Source organism: Asterias amurensis, chromosome 3 (genome assembly GCF_032118995.1).
Source record: "Asterias amurensis chromosome 3, ASM3211899v1".
In the NCBI taxonomy this organism is placed as follows: domain Eukaryota; kingdom Metazoa; phylum Echinodermata; class Asteroidea; order Forcipulatida; family Asteriidae; genus Asterias; species Asterias amurensis.
The window spans coordinates 13,867,826-13,893,645 of record NC_092650.1 but is presented as its reverse complement, the minus strand read 5'-3'; the positions used below and the strand labels follow the sequence as shown (position 1 = coordinate 13,893,645).

Sequence of the window (25,820 nt, the reverse complement as noted above, 5' to 3'; positions counted from 1 at the left end):
TATAAAAAACGGTTACAAACGCTTTTTATAGACCAACTCGACCGATCCAAGGCAACGTGTCCTTTAAGCCCTACATCCACTAGTGTAGAGTAAATATAAACAATAAACCCAGAGGATTCCTGTGGTGAGATTTGAACCTGTGACCACTCTATAAGACAAATTGGCACCTGAAGTGGGTTTTTAACCCTTGACCATTGTAAGAAACCATTGGCATCTGTGGAGAGATTCGAGTTTGAAAAATAAATGTTTAACTGTCGGACTCCAGGTCAAACTACCAGGACACTGTTAAAGACAATGGACACTATTGATAATTGTCAAAGACCAGTCTTCTCACTTGGTGTATCTCAACATATGCATAAAATAACAAACCTGTGAAAATTTGAGCTCAATCGGTCATCGAAGTTGCGAGATTGAAAGAAAAAACACCATTGCCACACGAAGTTGTGTGCTTTCAGATGCTTGATTTTGAGACCTCAAGTTCTAAATCTGAGGTCTCGAAATCCAATCCATGGAAAATTACTTCTTTCTCAAAAAGTACTCCACTTCAGAGACAGCCGTTTCTCACAATGTTTTATACCACCAACCTCTCCCCATTACTCATTACCAAGTAAGGTTTTATTCTAATAATTAGTTTAAGTAACCAATAGTGTCCACTGCCTTTAATATCACATGTAGTTGTCATTCCTAGCAATGAGTTATGACATGAGTTATTAGTTATGATTTAAACTCAGTGTTCAAGTCAACGAATCTTTGATCCAGATGTTTGTTTGATAAAGATATTAATTCGTGTTGCGATATCGATGACTACAGTAACAAAATGAACATCTCCCACCAAGACCAAGTTCATTGATGATACCAGGGGAACGTCAGATTAAACTGCATTGTGATGAGGTATTTTATCTCTCTCCTGGGGTTAAAATGACCAACTTGGATACCCTCTGGCAATTACATATGTACTAACATTCCAGAGGTTTGTTTCAGCATTAGTCAACAAAAGATATGAGCCATTAAAATGAGAAAATGTTGCAAGGGTATCAATACAGAGTTTCACTGATAAAACAACTATTTAATGGCTAGAAAAAGGTTTACTTTTTTGCTGCAAATAATCCCGCAAGGGCATTTGGAAAAGGATTAGTAATCCTGAAGCAGACTTGTATTGGTACAGATGAGCACCTTTGAAAAATGTATTTTGCTGAAAGATCCCTCAAATTAAAGTACGGAATCAAGTTATTTTACCAAAGAAACCACTGGCAATCATCCATGGCATTTTTTTAGCAACACTTTAGGATCCATTGACCATTCTCCATGACAGACACAGTGTACTGGTTCAAAATGTTGAGTGAACCTTTGGTTCGCCTTCTCAAAACAATACACTAACTAAAGAGAATGTATACATGATGTCAGTGCAAAAGAACCTCTATCTGATATTATAACACATTTCTTGCTTGTTCTGTATTCTGGTACACTGAAACACTGTCGATGAACTAAAATAGTCTAGTGATAATAATGCGCACACGTGTTTGGTGGATAAGTTCTCGAGTGGGCACTAGTCTTTGAAAACAGAGCCCGGTTTCAGCGCCCTCTCTTGACTTGAACCATGAACAGCAACTACAAAACCTGTGTTATATATTGACTGGCATAATTTGGTAACTAGTGTACGTCCTATTCCCCTCTGGCATGTGAAGTTCTTATTTAGATTCTGCAAGTTGCCAATTGCATTTTGAAACAGTTTGAGCTAGTGGTGGTAGGACATTCTAGTAGCGTCAATATCAACTTCATCAGTATAAATGTCATGTTTCTAAAGTTAAAATAACAATTTCTTTTAAATAATAAAAATCTCTTTTGGAGGACAAGCTCGACCTTGGAAGCTTTCAAATTAATCATGATTTATCAAACAAGAAAAAAACAGTTGTTTAAATGTTTTTGTACAAGACGTCTTTGGCACATGCAATCTCATGCATACTCCTTTTAAGGGAAAGTAAAATTTTCATAAGGATCACATAAGCAGTTGAAACTTCACAGGAAAACTAGCCTTGACTCAAGTCTGACCCTGCTTGGTATACAGTTCAGTTTCCTTTCCACAATGCATGCCAATTCCATGCCAACAACAAGGCAAAACTGTCAACCCTAGCAGAGTCTTTCTCAAAGACTAAAGATTCTGACTATTTATAGTGAGCCTTTGACAAATTCTCTGCTAGCTCGAAATCTCAGGCCATTAACAAGGTTTGCATACCAAAGGAGGTACACGTTGGCAGCTGTCTGAAACGCCTAATTCTTTCTCAAAGGTTAACGATTCTGTGGTAGTTTATAGTAAGCCTTTGAGAAGACTCTGGGGTCACTTATAGACCTTCATCATACTGCCTCTATCTTGGTTAATGTTCCTTGTATCGAATAACAATTATGAATGCTAATTACCCAGGTCAAAATTCCAGTTGAACCCAGTTAACTGGGGTCAACTGGTTCAACTGGATAGTGACCAAACTCGTCCATTTTCCATATTAACCAACTGGTTTGGACTAGGTTTAACTGTGTTGAACTAGGTTTAGATTTTAAACCAGTTGGTTTCTGTCCATTTTCCATATTAAACCAACTGGTTTTAACTGTGTTTAACTAGTTTATCAACTGGTTTTCAACTAGTTTTAGTTAAACCCAGTTTAACTAGGTTCAACTGGAATTTTGACCTGGGTATTGTTTTGCTATTAGGAACCAGACTAATTTGTTCTTCCAGCCTCGATTTGGTAACATTGGTATCATTGGGAGAAATTCAAGATGGCTGCACCGTGATAAAGGTCTATAGCACAGGAGGTGTTGGCTGAAACAGCTAATTTGTTTTTTCAAAGACTAAAGCATCTGACAGTTTGCAGTTGCAGTTAGTAAAGACTTAGACTGGGCCCCTGTCTTTATCCGCAAGGATAAAGACAGGTCCCTGCCGCTATGATCCAGTGATTCCATTGGATACACTGATATCATTGGATACGTGCAGTGACATTAGATGCCCAAATAGTCAGTGCTCTCATGTCTGCAATGGAGTTTGACTGCGTATCTGTATGTGAAATGATCGAGGTCAGAGGTCAAACTACACACCAGTTTTGCAATTTTTGAGGCCGGTCTCTGGCGTTATTCACAAGCCTCAAAGAATGACGTCAGACGTTCAGGCTAGTAAAGACTCTGCTATAGTCAAAAGCTTATAGTCTTATTTGACATGTACTTGATGGCATTGGCCCATTGGGTAGCAAAATAACATACAACAGGACGGCTTGAGAAATGCTGATCAAAAAGTCAGACTTGAGTCAAGGCTAGGCTACGGAAACCAAAAGATTTGATGTGGTTTCTTGTTTGTTTTTAAAATTCTTCAACTTCTTCTGCAATACCTGGCGTATAACAACTACAACCGCATACAACCTATTTAATATTTACACTTTTATACAACTTCAGCACTGTTATGTAGAGTATTTTAACTTAACCTATCAATAAAACAAGGCACTTTAATTAATATCCTAAACAAAAACCCTTCAAATAAATAAAACTAGTAAGATTCTTGCACATCGAAAATCTAATTTAAAACGTGATATGTACAACTCTTTAAATTAAATCATATAAAAAAAAGAAATACTGAGAAAGCAGTTTTTTTACATTTCTAAACAGAAAGGAAAATCAGTTACCAATTCAAATGTTTGGATAACTTTGCAGTAGTTAATACTAAAACAAATAAAATATTATGTGATCACACACTTTTGTTTTTATAATTTTTACCACAAGAAATTAAAAAATTACTTTCAACAAATGTGAGTTTCCTCTACATATCAAAGGCAATGCACAAAATGTTCATTAATTTAGCGTTGATTTATCTACATCAAGATTTCACGAAATACTGTTGAACTTTCACAAATGTTAAGAAACTTCAGTGCTTTTGTAATGCTCGTTCCTGATACACATTTCCACTGTTGTTATCAATAACCATTATTTGTCGATAAAGGGTTTGGCATCAGACTGAGCACTACAAGCATTTATTGCTTGTTATTCAAGTTCATCTGTTTGAGATGGTTCAGACACAGTACTAAAGTTCGTTTAATAACTCATGAATCAACTCGATCGAGTTCAACTCTGTTTGTCTAGTTACAATTAGACCCAATCAAGTTCAACCCACAAAAGATAGACTGTCCAGCGAGTTTTTTTTCTCCTTTAGACCGCTCAGGGTTAATCTTTAAACACTGTGTGTGGACAGAATAAAAAAGACCACATCTGGGTTAATAGACCGATCCAGTAGGCTCCGCCCACGATGCACGTGTGAGCAAGAACACGTGGGGCTCTCCGATGCCTTTTTGTACAACTCTGCCGTGCGCGCCAAGATACACCCACGTATTTGTCAGACCTCTGTTACAATGTTATTGGTCAATACGCAATGGGGCGGAGCTTAATGGATCGTTCTATTCACAACAGACGACTCATTGACCTCCGTTATCATTTCGTAAACACACAGTGACCAATGAACAGGACAATAAACCGGGAGTTAGAGTAACGGGGTCACGTTTGCTTTGACCTCTTAAAACCAAAGATAAACCGTATCAGGTTTAACTCAGTGCTGTCTGAACGCAAGGGGAACAACTTTTTTACCACCACCTCGAAAGTTAAATCGGTTCGGGTCTAACTTAGTACTTTGTCTGAACATACCCTTAGTGTGAGCACACCTCCACTAGTGCGCATGCAACTGAAATGATGTGTACCATCATTCCACGACAAGCCAAAATCAATGGGAGACTTTGGAATGCTAGGTGGCAGCAGACTTACCAGGTAAATACCCATTGATACGGTTGTTCTAAGCATGCGCACACAACCAGGAACAGTGGGTTTACCTGGTCGAAATGCTGCCACCTAGCGTCTTAAACATCCCCCATTGACTTAACTTACTGTGGACATTCATTCATTCTTATCCAACAACAGTTTAAGAATAACTTCTTTTAGGAGTTATGATTCATATAATTTGTACAAAATGATATAATTTCACTTGAATAAACTCCTGTATTTATATAATTGTGAACATCTAAAACCAGAATTTAGTTACTAAACAGTAGACTCTCTAAAAGCGTCGGAGTTGTTCATTTTGGTCATGAGTAGGCAGAGCTGAGATTTGTTGACTGGGAAATTGAGCGTGTTACTCGTTTGACGAGGTATGTCTTCAGTTTGCCCTTCCCCTTGACGGTCACAAAGCCTCTGCTCTCACAGAAATAGCCAAAGTCCATAAGCACTGTGGCTGTGGCTTCAGTCACCTAAGAATTGAATGTGCAGAGGGAGGCAGAGTAATTAGTAGATTGCTAATGACTTTGGCAACAAAAATTGCAGAGTTAAATAGAAGTTGCAACAATAGAGCGCCCTCTTCTTAGATACACTTTAGTTGAGATATCGTCAACTGCAAGAATTAAAATAATATGCCATGACCTGTTCCTAAATATTTTGTATGTAAATATTGTCCATAATTCACTGGACCACTTTAATGAAAACAAGTTTTTATTTTTATTTTACTACTCAAAGTAATTGTGATCCAGAGTTGATATTATATTGGCAAAAGCTTTCATCAGGTCCAAAGTAAAACTTTTAAGTCCTGGTTTGTGGTAGAAGTAAAACTTTCTTTAAAGTCCTGGTTTGTGGTAGAAGTAAAACTTTCCTTTAAGTCTTGGTTTGTGGTAGAAGTAAAACTTTCTTTTAAGTCCTGGTTTTTGGTAAAAGTAAAACTTGCTTTTAAGTATTGGTTTGTGGTAGAAGTAAAACTTTCTTTTAAGTCCTGGTTTGTGGTAAAAGTAAAACTTTTTTTAAAGTCTTGGTTTGTGGTAGAAGTAAAACTTTCTTTTTTAAGTCCTGGTTTGTGGTAAAAGTACAACTTTCTTTTAAGTCCTGGTTTGTGGTAAAAGTAAAACTTTCTTTAAAGTCTTGGTTTGAGGTAGAAGTAAAACCCTCTTTTAAGTCCTGGTTTGTGGTAGAAGTAAATCTTTCTTTTAAGTCTTGGTTTGTGGTAGAAGTAGAACTTTCTTTAAAGTCTTGGTTTGTGGTAGAAGTAAAACTTTCTTTTTTAAGTCCTGGTTTGTGGTAAAAGTAAAACTTTCTTTAAAGTCTTGGTTCGAGGTAAAAGTAAAACCTTCTTTTAAGTCCTGGTTTGTGGTAGAAGTAAAACTTTCTTTAAAGTCCTGGTTTGTGGTAGAAGTAAAACTTTCCTTTAAGTCTTGGTTTGTGGTAGAAGTAAAACTTTCTTTTAAGTCCTGGTTTGTGGTAAAAGTAAAACTTGCTTTTAAGTCCTGGTTTGTGGTAAAAGTAAAACTTTTTTTAAAGTCTTGGTTTGTGGTAGAAGTAAAACTTTCTTTTTTAAGTCCTGGTTTGTGGTAAAAGTACAACTTTCTTTTAAGTCCTGGTTTGCGGTAAAAGTAAAACTTTCTTTAAAGTCTTGGTTTGTGGTAGAAGTAAATCTTTCTTTTAAGTCTTGGTTTGTGGTAGAAGTAGAACTTTCTTTAAAGTCTTGGTTTGTGGTAGAAGTAAAACTTTCTTTTTTAAGTCCTGGTTTGTGGTAAAAGTAAAACTTTCTTTAAAGTCTTGGTTCGAGGTAAAAGTAAAACCTTCTTTTAAGTCCTGGTTTGTGGTAGAAGTAAAACTTTCTTTAAAGTCCTGGTTTGTGGTAGAAGTAAAACTTTCCTTTAAGTCTTGGTTTGTGGTAGAAGTAAAACTTTCTTTTAAGTCCTGGTTTGTGGTAAAAGTAAAACTTGCTTTTAAGTCCTGGTTTGTGGTAAAAGTAAAACTTTTTTTAAAGTCTTGGTTTGTGGTAGAAGTAAAACTTTCTTTTTTAAGTCCTGGTTTGTGGTAAAAGTACAACTTTCTTTTAAGTCCTGGTTTGCGGTAAAAGTAAAACTTTCTTTAAAGTCTTGGTTTGTGGTAGAAGTAAATCTTTCTTTTAAGTCTTGGTTTGTGGTAGAAGTAGAACTTTCTTTAAAGTCTTGGTTTGTGGTAGAAGTAAAACTTTCTTTTTTAAGTCCTGGTTTGTGGTAAAAGTAAAACTTTTTTTAAGTCCTGGTGTGTGGTAAAATTAAAACTTTCTTTAAAGTCTTGGTTTGAGGTAGAAGTAAAACCTTCTTTTAAGTCCTGGTTTGTGGTAGAAGTAAATCTTTCTTTTAAGTCTTGGTTTGTGGTAGAAGTAAAACTTTCTTTAAAGTCTTGGTTTGTGGTAGAAGTAAAATTTTCTTTAAAGTCTTGGTTTGTGCTAGAAGTAAAACCTTCTTTTAAGTCCTGGTTTGTGGTAGAAGTAAAACCTTCTTTTAAGTCCTGGTTTGTGGTAGAAGTAAAACTTTCTTTTAAGTCCTGGTTTGTGATAGAGGTAAAACTTTCTTTGAAGTCCTGGGTTGTGTTAGAGTTTGGGCATGACCAGTGTTCCCCATTACAAAGGTGTGTCCAGTCACCAACAATCCTACTGGTCACATTAACTGTACTTTCCCAATATATCATACATTCGTGTCTTGGCACCAACCATCCCTTCCGTCTACCTGTATATCACAGTATGTATCTGTCCTTGTGTCACTGTGTCTGTCACTGTGTCTGTCACTTTGTCTATCACCTACCTGTATCTCCCCAATCACTCCAGTGGTATCCATCCTACTGGCCACGTTGACTGTGTTTCCCCATATGTCATATTGAGGTTTCTGGGCACCAATGACCCCTGCGACAACTGACCCATGGTTGATCCCTGCAAACATAAAGCCAAACATCTTGAGAAATATGTTAACTCTTCTTAAATAGAATACATGTTTACTGGCTATAGACCGTATTGAATAACCCCTTTTTTGCTATGAAAGTGGCCATCTTATATGGCAAACTGTATGCTCGTCCAATGTGTACATCAATGAAGCACGCATCTTGCAGCATTCCCGGTTTGATTTCTACGGCACATGCACGCACACACACAGACGCCAAGTTGTAAGGCAATCATTTGAACGGTGACGTCATTATCAATACGGTCTAAATAGTCAAATTCAAGGGAAAAAACAAATAATAAAAAGAGGGTGTATGATGTGTACATCACCTCTACAAACCTTTATTTCTAAATGGTTTAGCACCAACATACATTCAAGAACTCATAACCATGAAATCCCTCTCTCAGTCTCAATCGACCTACCGTCTCAGGAGTTCTCAAGATCCCACATTGTTATCTCACCCATCTAGGAAATCTAGGGTAACTTTAGGTGATCGGGCATTTCTATACGCCGCTCCAAATCTTTGGAATAATCTCCCACCTTGCATTAGACAGTCTTCTTCACTTAATGTATTTAAATCTAAGTTAGAAACCTGTTTGTTTACTTCACTCATTTAATTAATTCTTGCTCTGTTTGTGTATTTGTTTTTTCATATTTATTTTCTGCATTTTTTGTATTCCATGTAATGCGCAGTAGTGTATATTTATATAGGTATCTGCGCAATATAAATGTCTGTATTATTATTATTATTATTATTATTATTATTATTATTATTATTATTATAATTATTATTATTATTATTTCTTACTCAAAAGATAGATTTGACATAGGTGAGTATATTTAATCCAACTGATTAGATTTGTTGTTCACTTTTTAAAACGTATCCCTGCAGTTGATGGTAAACTTGGAAGTGTTGATCTCGTCAGTTTGCAAGCTCCATGCTTTCAACCAAGCTTGCAAGCTTCCTGGCAATCTTTGAGCATCATATCTGTAAAGCTAGTAAAAAATTTGCTTACTACTAAGATGGGTTTCTCTTTCTTCAAAAATCCAGACCATGCAACCTGAAATCCAAACTCAAATCTCACTTGTTTTACCTCGATATTTACTCAACTATGCATCTTGTCTCCTCCGTCTCTTTACAGTTTTGTTTTTGGTTGGTTTTTGAATTTTTCATCTCTGTACGCAGCGCATTTAAAAAAAAAAAGAGTTGTGTTTGTACTTTATAAGTTTGGGTTATTGTTAAATCTGCTGGTCGACAACTCAAACTGCACCTACCTATCCTAAGTTTGAAGTCGTTGAATGCCTGGCCATTCAGGTATTCCAGCTTGTCCTGTAGCGCCATAGCAAACTCAGTCAGTACACCAACATAGTACAGTGATTGCTTAGATGTTCCGCTGCTCTCGTGTTGTTGTAGACCTGCTGCTGCCATGTAGGTGCTGCCGATGGTTTTGATTTTTTCAATGCAGCAGTATTTGGGCTTGGAAAGTAGCTACGGCACAAGAGACAATCAATAATAGGAACAATTAACAGGGGTGTTTGAAACAAATTAAAGGCAGTGGACACTATTGGTAATTACTCAAAATAATTATTAGCATAAAACCTTGCTTGGTAATGAGTAATGAGGAGCTGTTGATAGTATAAAACATTGTGTGAAACGGCTCCCTCTGAAGTGACGTGGTTTTCGAGAAAGAAGTAATTTTCCATGAATTTGATTTCGAGACTTCAAGTTTAGAATTTGAGGACTCGAAATCAAGCATCTGAAAGCACACGACTTCGTGTGACCAGGGTGTTTTTTTACTTTCATTGTTATCTCCCAACTTTGATGAACAATTGAGCTCAAATTTTCACAGTGAGGTCTCAAAATCAAGTTAGTGGAGAATTACTTCTTCTCGAAAACTATGCTACTTCAGAGGAAGCCGTTTCTCACAATGTTTTATACTATCAACCTCTCCCCATTACTCGTTACCAAGTAAGGTTTTATGCTAATAATTATTTTGAGCAATTACCAATAGTGTCCACTGCCTTTAAGAATGTACCAAGTTAGTTTCCTCTTTGGTTTCATTACTTTATCCATAAAATATTTTCAGCACAAGAAAAAGATGAGGTGGGGTAATTAACTTTGATGTAATTCTTCAATCGTTGAGGAATTAGTTTTGTTTTCCTTTTGATCCTTATTAATTACCTCATCGAAGTCTGCAATGATCTCGTTGAGTAGCCTCAAGCATTCTAAACCTTCATTGTTCACATCACTCTCTGTATAGAACTCCTTAAAGTTTGGTATGGAGGCAAACATGACGGCTACCACATTGTAGAACTGGTGATACAACTCCTGTGAATAACAACATTGGTTTGGAAAATTTAAGTGCTGAGAGTAAGAACTAAATACACAGACCCAAATCAGAGACAAAATAACTGAACTGTATCATTTTAACTCATTAAAGACACGACACAGTGAGGTATACTCATTCAATTGTAAAACACAAGAAGCTTAGGCAGGACTTGTAAAAGGTCTTGATTGTACTGGCCTCATCCAAGCCTGTGCTCAAGTGTCAAAAACTAGCCTGAGAATATAAGCGCTGACCCATGGTGCAGGCTTTAAAGGCAGTGGACACTATTGGTAATTACTCAAAATAAATATCACCATAAAACCTTACTTGGTGACAAGTAATGGGGAGAGGTTGATAATATAAAACATTGTGAGAAACAGCTCCCTCTAAAGTGACGTATTTTTCGAGAAAGAAGTAATTTTCCACAAAATTAATTTCGAGACCTCAAGTTTAGAATTTGCGGTCTCAAAATCAAGCATCTAAAAGAACACAACTTCTTGTGACCAGGGTGTTTTTTTTTCTCATAATTATCTCGCAACTTCAATGACCTTGAGCTTGAATTATCACAGGTTTGTTATTTTATGCACATGTTGAGATACACCAAGTGAGAAGACTTGTCTTTGACAATTACAAATAGTGTCCAGTGTCTAAACTGACTTTTCAGTCTATTTAATCCCAGTTATTGATTTTTTTTCCAGAGGGCAACAAAAAGTTTGGAAATCAGACTAAACAAGAAGAATATGATGCCAGACAGACATTTGAAATGGGTTGATATTTCTCCAAACTAATGTTGCACCCAAGTATTTCAAGAGAAGTTTATACATTACATACATCGGACTTCATTCTTTGCTTCATGAAGTGTTCAGCGACATGAGCTGGTAGCATGTTCTCCAGTAGGACTTTATTCAGTGATTCCATCGTTTCTACTTCCTCCCTCTCAACTTTAAACTTCATTTGCCACAAGAAACCTTGCCGGGACAAATACTCATTCTGTAAAGTAAGTAGATAAATAGATAAGAGCGATAAAATGGTTTATTTAAAAAAAACTGTTCTCGCAGCACAAAGGCTGAATTACACAAAAAACAATATATTTTAAATATTACAAATTGAAATACATAAGGGGTGGAACAAGCCATTATCATTGACAAATAAAAACAAAATCACAATCAAGAAAAGCTGACGAAAGCTAAAAAAAAACCTGAGCAACAATTAGATAACAGATCATTGTGTGTACTAAAAAACCACATTAAACCTGGAGCAACATGGCTGGTGATAAAAATAGTATCAAAGTTGTTGTTGCCTTATAGGGTCTATGTAACTTTTGTAGGACAAACATCACAATGTCCACAGATTTACACTAAACTTACACAGTTTGAAGATAATGGTAGTAGAAAGCTTCCCTGAAAATACTACGTGCTGAGGTGCTGTAGTTTTTGGGAAATGAGTAAAACAATGTCATGAAAATAATATTTTTTCTCATGAGACGAAAATTATTTTAAGCATTTACAAACGTTTTTTCATGACATTGTTTTACTCATTTCTCAAAAACTACAGCACCTCAGCTAGTAAGATTTGAAGGGAAGCTTTCCACTATCATTATATTCAAACCCAGTAAGTTTAATGTAAATCTATAGACATTTTGAAAAAAAGTACCCAAATCCTTTAAAGCCAGGTTTTGCTCCATAAATTGGCAATAAATCATCGGACTATATTGATACCGTTTGGTTTTGCAAATTGGTAATGAGAATTTATCTGAGTTTCTCAAGTTCCTGTGGTCAATATCTTTTCTACATGGTGGGACCCATGCAGTTGCTGAAGCACTATGAAGAAAAGAAGGGACTTAAAGAGGCTCAGGCACAGCTGCTTCCCATCAAGTCAAATTTTGTGGACTGGCTCTTTGTCTTTTCAAGCAGCCCCTCTGCTTCCATGTTTGGGGTCAAATCAAATGCAAAGCAGCCAACAATGATTTCCATCTTGCAATCAGGGTGCTTTAATTTGTACAACAAACATGCAGGGAGATCGAAGTTTTTTTTTTTAACCCTTACATGATAAGATCTGCGTACTCAGTACTTTCCTGAGTTCTGTGAAAAAGAAATCAACAGTCAAATCACTGGGGTGGGACTCAAACCCACAATCTCTGCCTCTAGCCATCCAGCTAGCACTGTGGTCTACTACTGGTAAGACAATGCTCTAGCAATGCAATGGTTGTGGGTTCGAATCCCATCCGAGTGATTTGCTTAAAGGCAGTGGACACTATTGGTAATTACTCAACATAATTATTAGCATAAAACCTTATTTGGTAACGAGTAATGGGGAGAGGTTGATAATACAAAACATTGTTAGAAAACGGCTCCCTCTGAAGTTTAGGAGAAAAGTAATTTTCCATGAATTTGATTTCGAGACCTAAAGTTTAGAATTTGATGTCTTAAAATCAAGCATTTGAAAGCACACAACTTCATGTGACAAGGGTGTTTTTTTCTTTCATTATTATTTCGCAACTTCGACGACCAATTGAGCTCAAATTTTCACAGGTTTGTTATTTTATGCATATGTTGAGATACACCGAGTGAGAAGACTGGTCTTTGTCAATTATCAGTAGTGTCCAGAGTCTTTAAAGATTTGCTTTCACAGTTCTTGAGAAAGTCTGAAGTAAACAGTACTTCATACACATCGAGATGTGAGGGTAAAACGCAAAATCTATAATATTAATGAAAAAAAAAATACTTAAATTTCTTGTTCTGGACCTATAAATTTGTTTCACACATGCTCTTAGTTGCTTTAAATCACTGGAAATTTGTTGTTTACCTGTCTCGCTACCAAGAATAGCGTAAAGACCATGAGGAGTAATTCAACTGTAGCCATGATACGAAGCGGAACAAAACCATTCAGACTGCAAAGGGAGACAAAAACAAAAATGACTTTCCTTACAAGTTATACCTTATTTAACACATGCACAATTTGTTGTCTAAAATCTCACTAGGTGCAAACTTATACACTACTAGTAGTAACTGTGTACTTGAAACAAGAACAAAAATATATATTTCCAGAAAACTTTTCTTGTGTCGCTCAAAAACAATCTCAATAGAAAAAAATTCCAGGAAGTGACACAAACATATGTTTCTTTATTTTATTTTTTCCCCCTTATTACAAGAAAACAATTTTGTAAGTTGAGTAGTGCACCAATTTATAAACATTTACAGCCTGTTTTGGGCAAAGTATACCTTTGATTTTTTGAACTGTTTAATTGTTTAAATCCTATACAAATGTAGATATATTCAATAAAACTAACGTGTGAAAATTTCACAACAAAACGTGGTAGCCTTTTTGAGATATCGCCAACAATCTGGAGCATATGTCTAGGAAGAATAATCCGTTCTTGGAAACACACAATCTGAGAAGGTTCATGTGAAAACCTTCCTCAGATTGAAATGCTTAGAATCCATCTGTCTAAAACCACATCCTTTTGAAGGAAAATGTTTCTTTAAAGCAGCCACTATTGATTCACCAGCTGCAAAGTTTCAATGTTTTTAATAAACCATAGATAGTTCCCGTATGACATAAGTTGGCCATCTTTATGGGGAATCTGGAACACACAGCCATTCGTTTTGCACATGAACGGCGTGCAACACCGTTTCACAAAACCCGTTGCCTGATTGGCTAGTAAAAAGCGTGGTTGCGTTAACAATTTGAGCACTTGACGCACCTGCAAGCCAAAATGCAATTTGCCCGTAAAGATGGCGTCTATTAAGTGCCGTGGCCGAGTGGTTAAGATCACCGAACTCAAACTCTGGTGTTTCTGATCAGCAGACTGTGGGTTTGAATCCCCAGCCGTGACACTTGTGTGCTTAAGCAAGACACTTGACCAATGCTTCGTCCTTCGGATGGGACGTAAAGCCGTTCGTCCCATGTGTTGTGTAATGCATGTAAAATAACCCAGGGCACTTAGCGAAAAGAGAAGGGGTTCGCCCCGGTGTTCCTGGCTGTGGCTGCTTAATGCGCCGTAGCACCTGTAAACCCATATAAGGTGCTAAATAATTGGGTCTCAGAATTCATCACTTCAATAACCTATCTTTATGAAAGTTTGTATATACTCAGTGCCTTGAGTACCTTGTTTGGTAGACGTGCGCTATATAAGACTTCAGTATTATTATTATTATTATTATTATTATTATTGCAACTTATCTATAATGATGAATGATGGCACTAGACTTACCCATACGCTGTGTACACAGCATGGTCCCAGTTGTCAAAGACTGCCGCATGAGTTGAGTTGAAAACCAAGATGTATGAACCAAAGCCAACCAGCATTAGAAGAAGCTTTATACAGTAGCCTAGCTGAAGGAACATAACACAGCCAAGAAGAGCTAGAAGACAACTCCTGGCTAGGTACTACACACAGAAAAATAGGTATTATTAAACACAGAGGACACTATTGGTAATTGTCAAAGACCAGGGGCCAATTTCATAGAGCTGCTTAAGCAAAAAATTTGCTTAAAAAATTTGCTTAAGCATGAAAACTGCTCGCTTATTTTACACATGTTACTGGCCAAAATGTTATGCCATATACATTGATTGTGACTGGTAGTTAGCTGTTGTTCACTAAGCATAACAATTGGAGTCTTGGCCGGTAATCTGATTTTACTAAGCAAGGTTCGTTTTTGCTTAAGCAAACTATGAAATTGGGCCCAGTCTTCTCACTTGGTGTATCTCAACATATGTTATAGAAATAACAAACCTGTGAAAATTTGAGCTCGATTGGTCATCGAAGTTGCGAGAGAATAATGAAAGAAAAACGCCTTTATTGCACAAGTTGTGTGCTCTCAGATGCTTGATTTCAAGACCTCAAAATCTAACTCTGAGGTCTCGAAATCAAGTTCAAAGGAAAGATACCACTACACCAAACCGACCGGCCAACAAAGATAAATGTTTCCAAATAAATTCAAAAATACGGAGTAGATGGTAGCTCCAAAAATTATAACTCAGTATGATGTGGAGATGAATTCTGAGCAGTGTAGAGGACCTCTGTGATTCAATCTTGTTCCTCACTTGCCTTGCCCACAAGCCTGACATTTCTTTTGTTTTGACGACAAGGGCCCAATTTCATAGCGCTGCTTAGCTGCCGATTTTTTGCTAACTGCGCAATTTATATTTCATAGCGCTGCTAACAGTAAGCACACGAAAAGGCATGCTAACCTTCCGGTGCTTACTGCACAAAAATAAATGACGTCACAATGCAAACCCACGGTAAACACGCAATATGGCCGCCCAATTTTTCTGCTAACCTGTGAAAGGCTTAAGCAAATTTTTCTGCTACAGTTAGCACGCAAATTTGCTTACCGTTAAGCAGCGCTATGAAATTGGGCCCAGTTCAGCATACACTTCAATGAGGACAAATTATGAATTTTCAGAAAAGGCCATCATTTGATGATGGCAAGTTGGGTAAACCAGAATATATAAACAAAACCAATACTCACTGCGGGTGCTTTGCACAAGTTTAGGTTGTCTGTTGAGTTAATACTTCTGTTGTTATTAAGTAAGTTGAAGTTGGACGAATCGTATTTTGAAGGAACTACAAGATTCCCAGGCTCTGGATCACAAACTGACTGAAATAAATCAAAGCAGTTCACATACAAACATATTAATGTAGGGTATAAATTATGTGATGTTTTAGATCTAAACCAGGTGATTCCCGACAAAAACTCAAACGTTTATTCGATTGATAGTATAATATAAAATAATAAAAATTGAGAACATTTTCTTGAGTTGAAACAATGAAAGTTGAGAACATTTTCTTGAGTTGAAATATGGAATGTTACATTCAATAAGCGAAGCCGAATAAAATGAAACAGATTCCATCTTTTAACATTTAATATATTTTCTCTATTGCACAAATGCAAAACGTTAATACGAAAGAAGACATAAGAAAGTCATAAGGAAACTTTAATGATCTCCAAAAGAAGGAGGGGAAAATTTAAAAAAAAAAATAAATATATAGCACAAGATATAACGCACAAGGATTTGTTTTATACAATATCCAAGTAGATCTTTCTCATTTGATTGGAGGATGAAACTATAAGAATAAACAAACTGTACAAGATTGTTTTCTCATGAATGATATTTTGTCCTTGTTAAAAAGTAGAAATCCTTTATCTAGTACAAGAGCTATAACCTACATTCTAGACCAAAATTCTAGTTGAACCTAGTTAAACTGTGTTTAACTGGAACTAGTTGAAAACCAGTTGATAAACTAGTTAAACACAGTTAAAACCAGTTGGTTTAATATGGAAAATGGACAGACACCAACTGGTTTATAATTTAAAGCTAGTTGAACGCAATTAAACCTAGTCCAAACCAGTTGGTTAATATGGAAAATGGACGAGTTGGGTCACTATCCAGTTGAATCAGTTGACCCCAGTTAACTGGGTTCAACTGCAATTTTGACCTGGGAGGGTATCCGAATTCCAGTGGCAATTTTTCAGATATTTTCAAGGGCAAACAAATCGGAAATCAGAACAAAGTAGGACAAATCTGATGCCTGTTTTCTGAGGATAGAGTGTTGTCCTGCTGTGTATGATAATTGTACATGACAATTAGAACTAGGCCTGGGCGAATTATTCGAATATCCGGTTAATGGCGAATAGGTTTTCCTATCCGTAACCACGAATGCCTTTTTTTTCTTAACCGGATATCCGCATAGGGCGCGAACAGCTATTTATAAACTGGATAGTTCTGTAATTACAACCAAGTAACCGAATATTCTTTTAATATCCGAATATCCGCGGACGTCGGGCGACAACTGATAAGAATGTTTTGTCTGAATCCTTATGAAACTTCTATTAAGACAGCATAAAACAGCATAAATTAAGTATTTAACTATGCTCACCTCCGTGAAGAGTTAAAACAGTGACATTTCTGACGTAATTTGTTCAAAGATTACGAAAGTTTTCTTTCACGTAGAGTTATCACGATCAAAAGAAAAATCGCTATCTTTAAATTAGATCCGGTTATTTTTATGAATGAACCGAGTGACACTGTCTAAAACTAATATCAATCCGCCCATACGATCTCATTCACAAACGAACAGCGCCCTCTAGCGAAAAAAATAAAATAAAATAAAAATATATATGTTTTTTTGTTTTAATAGCGCCCTCTAGCGGCGAAAAAAACTATTTGAATATCCGGTTAATTTTGGATAGTTGGCCAGCGGTATCCGAATATCAAAATTTCACTATTCGCCCAGCACTAATTAGAACCAATGAAATGCTTTGTTTTAAGACATTTTATTTCAATATTGGCGACAACAACAAACGCATCAAATGCAATTCAATCATTATACAGTCTACAGAATTTAAACATAATTTATAACATGGCTAAAGATACTCTGTTGAGCTATTACCAACATGCAGGGACAATTTGAAGCATAGTGCTTTTTAAAAAGTAACCCTGGAACAGACAAGACTATCCATAAAAGGCATACACAACTTTACATTCCCTAAAAACAATAGCTATCCCCAATTTGGAATAAAAAGCTAAACCGACAGAAACAAAGTTGACTAGACAGACAGACAATAAGCTCTATACAGACAAACAAAGTTAATGCAACATACCACACTGATGATGGATACTGTATAGAGGACGGCCATCGCAAGAAATGTCAAGATCATTCTCATCCAACTCTTCCTGGTAACCAGCTTAGCCAACCAGCCAAAGGCAAGCTTCCTTAAACACTACAAGAAAACATCAGAAACCACAGAATTAACCTCAAAGGAACACGTTGCCTTGGATCGGTCGAGTTGGTCTTTGAAAAGTGTTTGTATTTATTTGTTATAAAATGCATATAATTAGAAAGATATTTTAGAAGTAGAATATAATGATCCACACAAGTATCACTCGAAATTGCGTGGTTTTCCTTTTACCTCGTCGACAAACACAGTCGGCCATTTATGGGAGTCAAAAATTTGACTCCCATAAATGGCCGACCGTGTTAGTTCACAAAGTAAAAGGAAAATCGTGCAATTTCGAGGCAAATGTGTGTGAATCATTGTATTCCACTTTTAAAACATCTTTCTAACCATATGCATTTTATAACAAATGGTCTGTCCGGCCTTGTGGTGTTAGGGGGTCTCTCATAATAACTTGTTTTTAATCATAAATAGCAAGGTTTCTCATAGTGCATATTTTAGGACAGAGCTTCAAAACCATGCAGCAATTTCAAAAATGGAATGTCACAGTTTCTGTTTTCTTTTAAATTTCTCGTACTTTAATTGACACTTTTTGTAACTGACAATTAAGGGAACAAATCAAAAGAAGCGATATCTCGGACTTACCCTGAGCTGTTCAGCCATTCCAATAAATAGCACAAATACGAGCACCATACACGCTACACTGAATGCCGCCAGCATCAAGATAGTGCGAGGTTGTGTTAAGAGTTGAGATAATAAAATGAAGACAAATGTCAGGAACACACACGCCATGTGGTACTTGAAAGACGGGTCACGCATACACGCAAACTGAAAAGGAATACAAAATCATCAAGTTTGTTGTTGATTTATACATATCTCACTTTCTTTCTATATTATAAACAAACAAAAAGTTTAAAATGTTCTAATTCATGTTGTGAAACATGAATATAACTAGAATTTAGTGTTTGTAGAAACAAACACTAGGTGTTTGGCTATTGTTGGGTCAGTGTTTGAATCAATGAAAAAAGTGTTGTTAATAGCTCGTCAAAGTTCAAAGAAATCAAATGGGCCCGATTTTGCTTAATTTCAGTGATCGGGCGGGAACAATAGTTAAAAAAATAGTAAACATAGGGAACCTGTGTTATCAACGCAGTATGGTCGTAGATAAAACCAAACATGTACTTTTGTAGAAAGAATAAATTCGATTTGAACCAGAAGACAAGGTTTACAGAGTTTTTAATGACCTTTCCGATGATGTATTAATTGTACCCTCATGTAGATCAAAAGTTATGATTTTTTGAAATAATAAACTTTGAATTAGTGTATCTCGTCAACTGATGACGTCATCGTGACGTAACAACTTTTGTATCATCTACTGGTTATATATTGTCTACCCACATGCAAAATTCCAACTTTATGCAAGCTTCGCAACTATGTGTTTTCTTGTGGAAAATCGACTCTGAGTGGAAGAAGACAAACTTTTTTTTTTAACTTAAAAAAAAGAAGGAACAATAACACAGAGTTGTTTTGAACGAACACCTAATAATAATCATTTGGGGGCTAATCATCCCTACGACATGCAGCTGATGAGAAGCTGAGATGTGAGGGACGCGGCTACAACATGTCCTTTGGCAGCCAGCCACATTAGACCAAGACCACAGAGCACAGCCAGATATAAATAGATGGGGGGGGGGTCTGGAGGGAGGAACACCAAGAGGCCCAAAGAAAAACCTTTGAGGCTTAGAAAAGAACCAACGCAACAATTCTATTAGTTTATCATTTCCTTCTTCCAATACACTTTTTCTTTCTTATTTATAAATAATCATTTACAAAAGTTTACACAGGGTATTTTTTTCTTCATAAAAAAAAAATGAAGAAAATGCAAAACAACTAAAGTATCAAAAAGGTAAACCTTTTTCCAAGATTCTAGGGCTGATGTTTGGTTTACTTCCGGTGTCCGGCTGAAAATAATCTTGTGAATAAATCACGATCGATAGTACCCTTAACTCAAACAGATACCTACCTTCTTCTCAAAACTGGCCTTGCGAAAAAACATCGTTCCCCTGTGGAAGTCATCTGATCTTGACCAAGGCCTTTAATGAATATAAGTTTTAAGAAATGAAATAAAATAAAAAAATCCATTCCAAAACTTGACAGAAAACATCACACACAAAGTATTAGATCCACATTATAGCCAAAGATCATCATATTTTGTTCTTTGGGGTTATATTAAATTTCTTTCTACCCAAACAAAACTTGTAGAAGATGGGGCTTATTAACCTGTCTTTTCAATGAAAAATATAAACTGGCACTGAAGGACTGGCTGCAATTTAAGAGGAATGGCATTAAAGTCTAGAGATAAATTTACAAACTTAAAGGATTTGGGTACGTTTTGTAACACAAAACACAATGTCCACAGATTTACATTAAACTACACCGCCTAAATTATTGACAGTAGAAAGCGTACCTTAAAATATTAGTTGCTGAGGTGCTGTAGTTTCAGATAAATGAGTAAAACATTGTCATGAAAATATGTTTCATGACATTGTTTTACTCATTTCCCAAAAACCACAGCACATCAGCAAGTAATATATTCAAGGAAGCTTTCTACTATCATTATCTTCAAGCTGTGTCAGTTTTATGTAAATTTGTGGACATTGTGTGCTTTTTGTCTACAAAAAGTACATAGACAGATTGCTTTCCTGTCCAAACAACATGGGTGGCAATAGATGCTGTAGAGCGTACAATGTTTTGGCTTGGTTGCAAGATGCTTGTTTTTTCCAAGATGCTCTGTCGTATGAGTCAAGATAACAATTCTTAGCTGACAGATCTGACATCTCTCATGACATGTATGATCATGTACAGCAGCTTTCACAACAGCAGTTTATGATGTGAGAGCAGTTGTCGGGGATGATTTAATTTCTTTATTATTATTCATGATTTATTAAAACACTGCAATACAGCAGCCAAATAGTACAGTTCACAAAAACAGTCATCAAAAATATGACATATTTTCTGATACACAAAAAGAATGAAATATCGAATAATATAAACACACAGGCAACAAGTTTGTTACAGAAAAACATTAAAAAGAGCACCAAAAAATAATACAAGAGGAGCGTCTTGGAACTAAGAATAGTGCATCTCAATCTGCCTGCATCACACACAAAAAGCCTTGATGTACAAATGTAGCAATCAAAATGGCAGAATCTAATTGCTCATATTTTGTAAAAGTATTTTCACACGTCAGTCTTTCAAGCAGTTCTTAAAGACTCAGCCCTTCCATCTGCAGCAATACCACCCAATTCAACTAATGTTTATATAAGATCATTTCAGGGTAAATTTGTGGCGTGTTTTTTTTCCATTTCAAAGTTTCAAAGGCGTGCTTTATATGGATTTAAATAATGTATAACATGTCCTATCTCAGTCTCTTTTTGCACTTTTGTACCTTTTGGGGGGGGGGGGGGGGCAAAACAGCTTATCTTTGTTCTAGCTTTTCTTAAATTTATCAAAACGTTTTGCCAGGAAGGGCCTGACAGTGATTGATCAATGCATTAGTGGCAACGCTTAACGAATTCATATTTGACTTAGAGGAAATGAAAAGCCTTGATGAAGGTCTTACTTCTCTGCATTGATAGCTTCAATAGCTTGCAACATTCTCTCCTTCACACGTCGATCAAAGACGGCTGATTGCTTTTGCATTCTGGATAAACAAACAGAAAGAAACATCACATGAAATACACTTAACAAATGGAAAAAATTAATTGTGTTTGCATAAAGCTATTTCTAACGGAATCATTACAAAAAACTGTGTGCATCTACCAAGTACACACATCAAGAAAGAAGTATATAATTGACCGATCAATTAAGCTCCACCCCATTGCTTATTGACCAATCACAACCCATAGCACAACCAAAAGTCTGACAATATAAAGTCATGCGGGTGGGCATATGCTTGTCGCACGCGGCAGAGTTGTGCAGAATGGCATTGGAGAGGCTCGCGTGTTCTTACTCACTCTTACTTACTGGGGAAAAGTTTTTTCTTGAATTCTGGGGACTTCTAAAGAAAGTGTGGGGAAAAAAAACCAGGGTGGGGTTTAGGATAGGGACCAATGGTGGGTAAGGAGGGTGGTGGAATGGGGTAGATTAAGCATCATTGTCATAAAATTATACCTCGCAGGCCTAAATGTAACAATAGACACATCACAATGGTATGGAAGCAAGAACAAATGAGGGTGGGGTTTGGGATGGGTAGCAGTGTTGAGTGAGGAGGGGTGGCAGAGTAGGTTGGTATGAGCGTCATTGTCATACCTTGCTTAGAACAAAATGTACCAATTATTAGCACACTGTACAATTTTCAAAACTATTTAGAAAAAAAGCAATTACATCTTGTACTGACACTTTATATCTAAAATTGTGTTCGTGAAAAGTTCAACTTGACACATAGATGGTTTCAGAAAGGGTGTTTTAACAATATTGTGCATGTCTATAAAATAAAATAACATAAAAAATTAACAAAATTAACAAAATTAAGTTAACAAAACATGCAAGAAGTATTACTTGATCAGTGACAAACAATGAAAAGCTTGCATATGGAAAAACACATCTAAGTAGCATATCTCCATCTCCAACCGTGTACAGAAAGAAAATTATGGAATAATTACTCAAACGCCAGGGGAAATCTGGCTAAAAGGAGCACACAGTTTCAAAATAAATTCTAGTCAGATTTAGTAATTTGACTCTACTTCTGAAATATTCAGATGAGAATAATTGAATGAAGGTAACAGTGTTGAGTCTGGGTGCTTTTGTGCGCATTATTCATCTGAAATCTATACTTTGATGAGAGACAGTAATTGAACCAATTTTGTCAGGTCCCTGGATTCTCTCTTTTTTTAAAAAGACCTTTCCATTGTTGGATAAGCGAACCACGCTGGTTGGCACAGACAGCTGAAAGTTAACAATAATAATACTAATAAAAACTTGTAATACGCACATATCCACCCTGCTGGGTGTTCAAGGCGCAGTTAAACCAAAACAAAACGAAAGAAAACCTTAAAAACCTGTGACATAAAATAAGTTTTGAGAAGAGATTTGAATTTTGTGGTACAGAGACAAGATCTAAGATGAAGTGGTAGAGAAATCTAGATGAATGGCCCAGCTGAAGAAAAAGACCTGTCACCCCAGAAGTGTCGAGACTTGGGTTCAATGAGGAGAAGCGTGGAACTTGGTCAAAGATTCCTTGACGAAGTGTAAACTTGAAATAGTTATACTAAAGTGGGGAGCCATGCTTTTAAGAGCTTTGTGGACAATTAGCATCAGTTTGAAGATGATTCGTTGAGAGATAAGGAACCAGTTGTTTCAGAATTAGGGTGATAGACCAGGATTTTCTAGACAGTTTCACGATACGGCAGCGGTGTTTTAGAATACATTCATTCCTAATTACAGATGTTGAGACAAAACTCAGTAAGGCGGACCGCCAACATAGGGCTATTTGATAGCTGCAGTTGGTAATAAACCCAGAGATCATTGTTTTAAATCCTGCTCTAGTCAACTTTCTAATCTTGCACAACAGCAGTCTAAAATGTACCTTTAATCAAACATTAGCATCGAGTTACAGTTGACTGCTATTCAATGCTATTATAAGAAAACGATACTCATCACTAATGACTAAGTAAAAGGAATTGCTGCGGCTAACATATCAACACTTAATATAATGGTTTTGTATTAAAATATAATGAATTGATGTAGTGAAGCTATAAATAAATGTGTTGGCTAATTTAATGGGAAAAACCCAAGGCATTATTTATGTGTAGAACTGGGGCAACTGTCCACTTTTACTATAGGTTTCCAACATCATTTTTGGCAAAGAAAAAAAACCAGCCCATTTTTACACGGATCAAAGGCGGGTAGAGTAAAAAGGGCTTCAGGGAAATGGAATGATGGTTTTGGGGAGCTTTCAATATCGCGCAAAAAAAAGAATAACACAATGTTGAAATTGGCTGCTTGTTTGCCGCCTAAACAGGACTCCCTATGTTTTGACTTTTGCCATAACAATCTATTTTTTGATAAGCACTGAATTCTCAGTGTTTTTCAGGACGTATTTTGTTCTTTCGTTAACATCAATCTAATCGAAACTAAAATCAGGGCGATCTCAGTAGGGGTTTAAAAAAGGCCCAGGCATTTAAAAAATATAAAAGGATTTCTGAAACATATTCAATATTTGACAAAGGGCTCAATGTCATTATCGTTGGCAGGTAGGCAATTATTTGCAGACTACAAAACGCATCAGGCATTAATAATAATAATAATAATAATAATAATAAAACAAAGCATTTATAAGGCGCTATACAAAAAACAGAGCGCCTAACATTAACAAATGGAGGGCAACACAAGAACAAAAACAAAACCAGACCAACGACAGGCTAATAAAGAAACAAAAAGAGGAGCAAATTAGGATGGTTCGAGAAATAAAAATGTCTTGAGGAGGCGTTTAAACACAGCCAACGACGCAGCCCCTCTCAGATTCGCTGGCAGCGCGTTCCACATTGCGAACATGTAAGCGTACATCACAATCGAATTATGAATTTCTGGCATGTCTTGTGCACACAACTAAGAACTAGTGAACCATGCCTTTTGCTGTGCTTAGTGTTTCTTGCTCTTTGCTTAATGGTACGCGTTGCCATCGAAACTTTTGCTTACAAGTCAAATGGAACTATAAGGCTGTCAATTAAAGGAACACGTTGCCTTGGATCAGACGAGTTGGTCAAAACAAAAGCGTTTGTAACCGTTTTTTATAAAATGCATATGGGTAGAAAGATGTTGTAAAAGTAGAATACAATGATCCACACAAGTTTGCCTCGAAATTGCGTGGTTTTCCTTCTATTGTGCGAACTAACACGGTCGGCCATTTATGGGAGTCAAAATTTTGACCCCCATAAATGGCCGACGTGTTAGTCGACGAGGTAAACGGAAAACCACGCAATTTCGAGGCATGTTTGTGTGGATCATTGTATTCTACTTTTACAACATCTTTCTACCCATATGCATTTTATAAACAACGGTTACAAACGGTTTTCAGAAACCAACTCGACCGATCCAAGGCAACGTGTTCCTTTAAATTGCCTTGCACATAAAGTTGCACACACATTTTGAGAAAACAAAACAGTCATGCTTAATAGAAACCGGTGAAAATATCAATGTAATGTAATGCACATTGTCTTTAGCCGGTTCTTTGCAAAATGTTTGCTTACAGAAAAGAAAATTGTGAATTTGGCAAGAAATATATCATAATTTCAAACTTGTCTTACTTTGTGTTGTGATCCAAGACAGAAAAAGGAAACAGGCAGCAGTTGACCGCATATATACCCTGCCAAACAGAAAAAGAAAAAAACTGTGAAAAATACTAATAATAACTAGAGTCATTTTGGAGGCCGGCCAAGTAGGGAATTTGTGGTCTATGGAAAAAGATTTAAAAAAATTCTCCCCCAAAAATCTTGAGTCTAGATTGTGTATTCCAACTGCAGATTATTCTTACTGCATGGACATAACTGCCCCAAATTTTCGGTGTATCTCAGAAATGCTCCCCGTTAGAAATGAAACTTTCACAGGTTAGTTTTATTGTATTTTACATTGTTTTAAACAATTGGAATGGCTCGATATGAAATTGGCCCCTGTCCCAAGCTTGACAGACTAAAGTGAGATTTTAACTTACAGTAACACCCACTGACTTTATCAAAGGCTCTGCGTCTTTGTTAGCAAAGGGCTTGTCAGCACCCCAGCTCTCTAAGTAGTGCGCTATCTTCTTGGTAGAGCGCCCTCTTGTTTCCTGGACATTATTCTCTGAATCCAGGAGTACGTTTGATCTGTTCTGTTGAGAGATAAAGGATGATAACAATGTAGGGCATTTCATTATTAAAGGAACTGTTGTTTCTCACTTAAAAAACATCATCTATTAAAAGATGATTTCTGGTTAAACAAAGAAAAATTTACTGAGTAAGATTTGAACCAATGACCTCCGTATTAACGTGCCAGCTTTCTTGACTGGTACCCTGAACAAAGACATTGACAAAATAGGGAAACTGCAA

General features: G+C 36.4%; 1 protein-coding gene across 4 annotated transcripts in view; it reads right to left on the bottom strand.

The window, feature by feature from the left end:
* Positions 1–30: 30 nt before the first annotated feature.
* LOC139934589 (adenylate cyclase type 2-like) overlaps positions 31–25,820 on the bottom strand; it is a 201,850-nt gene continuing 176,060 nt past the window's right edge. For all 4 annotated transcript variants that reach the window (XM_071928871.1, XM_071928870.1, XM_071928869.1 and 1 more), the window contains 14 exons: positions 25,448–25,603; positions 25,044–25,102; positions 21,359–21,439; positions 19,760–19,829; positions 18,382–18,564; positions 17,662–17,781; positions 15,529–15,657; positions 14,268–14,443; positions 12,860–12,944; positions 10,886–11,044; positions 9,910–10,056; positions 9,003–9,216; positions 7,596–7,720; positions 31–5,267 (listed from right to left, as the gene is read on the bottom strand). In XM_071928871.1, coding sequence (XP_071784972.1) covers positions 5,106–5,267; positions 7,596–7,720; positions 9,003–9,216; positions 9,910–10,056; positions 10,886–11,044; positions 12,860–12,944; positions 14,268–14,443; positions 15,529–15,657; positions 17,662–17,781; positions 18,382–18,564; positions 19,760–19,829; positions 21,359–21,439; positions 25,044–25,102; positions 25,448–25,603 — 1,866 coding nt within the window. In that variant the 3' untranslated portion in view covers positions 31–5,105. The remainder of the gene's footprint in view (positions 5,268–7,595; positions 7,721–9,002; positions 9,217–9,909; positions 10,057–10,885; positions 11,045–12,859; positions 12,945–14,267; positions 14,444–15,528; positions 15,658–17,661; positions 17,782–18,381; positions 18,565–19,759; positions 19,830–21,358; positions 21,440–25,043; positions 25,103–25,447; positions 25,604–25,820) is intronic.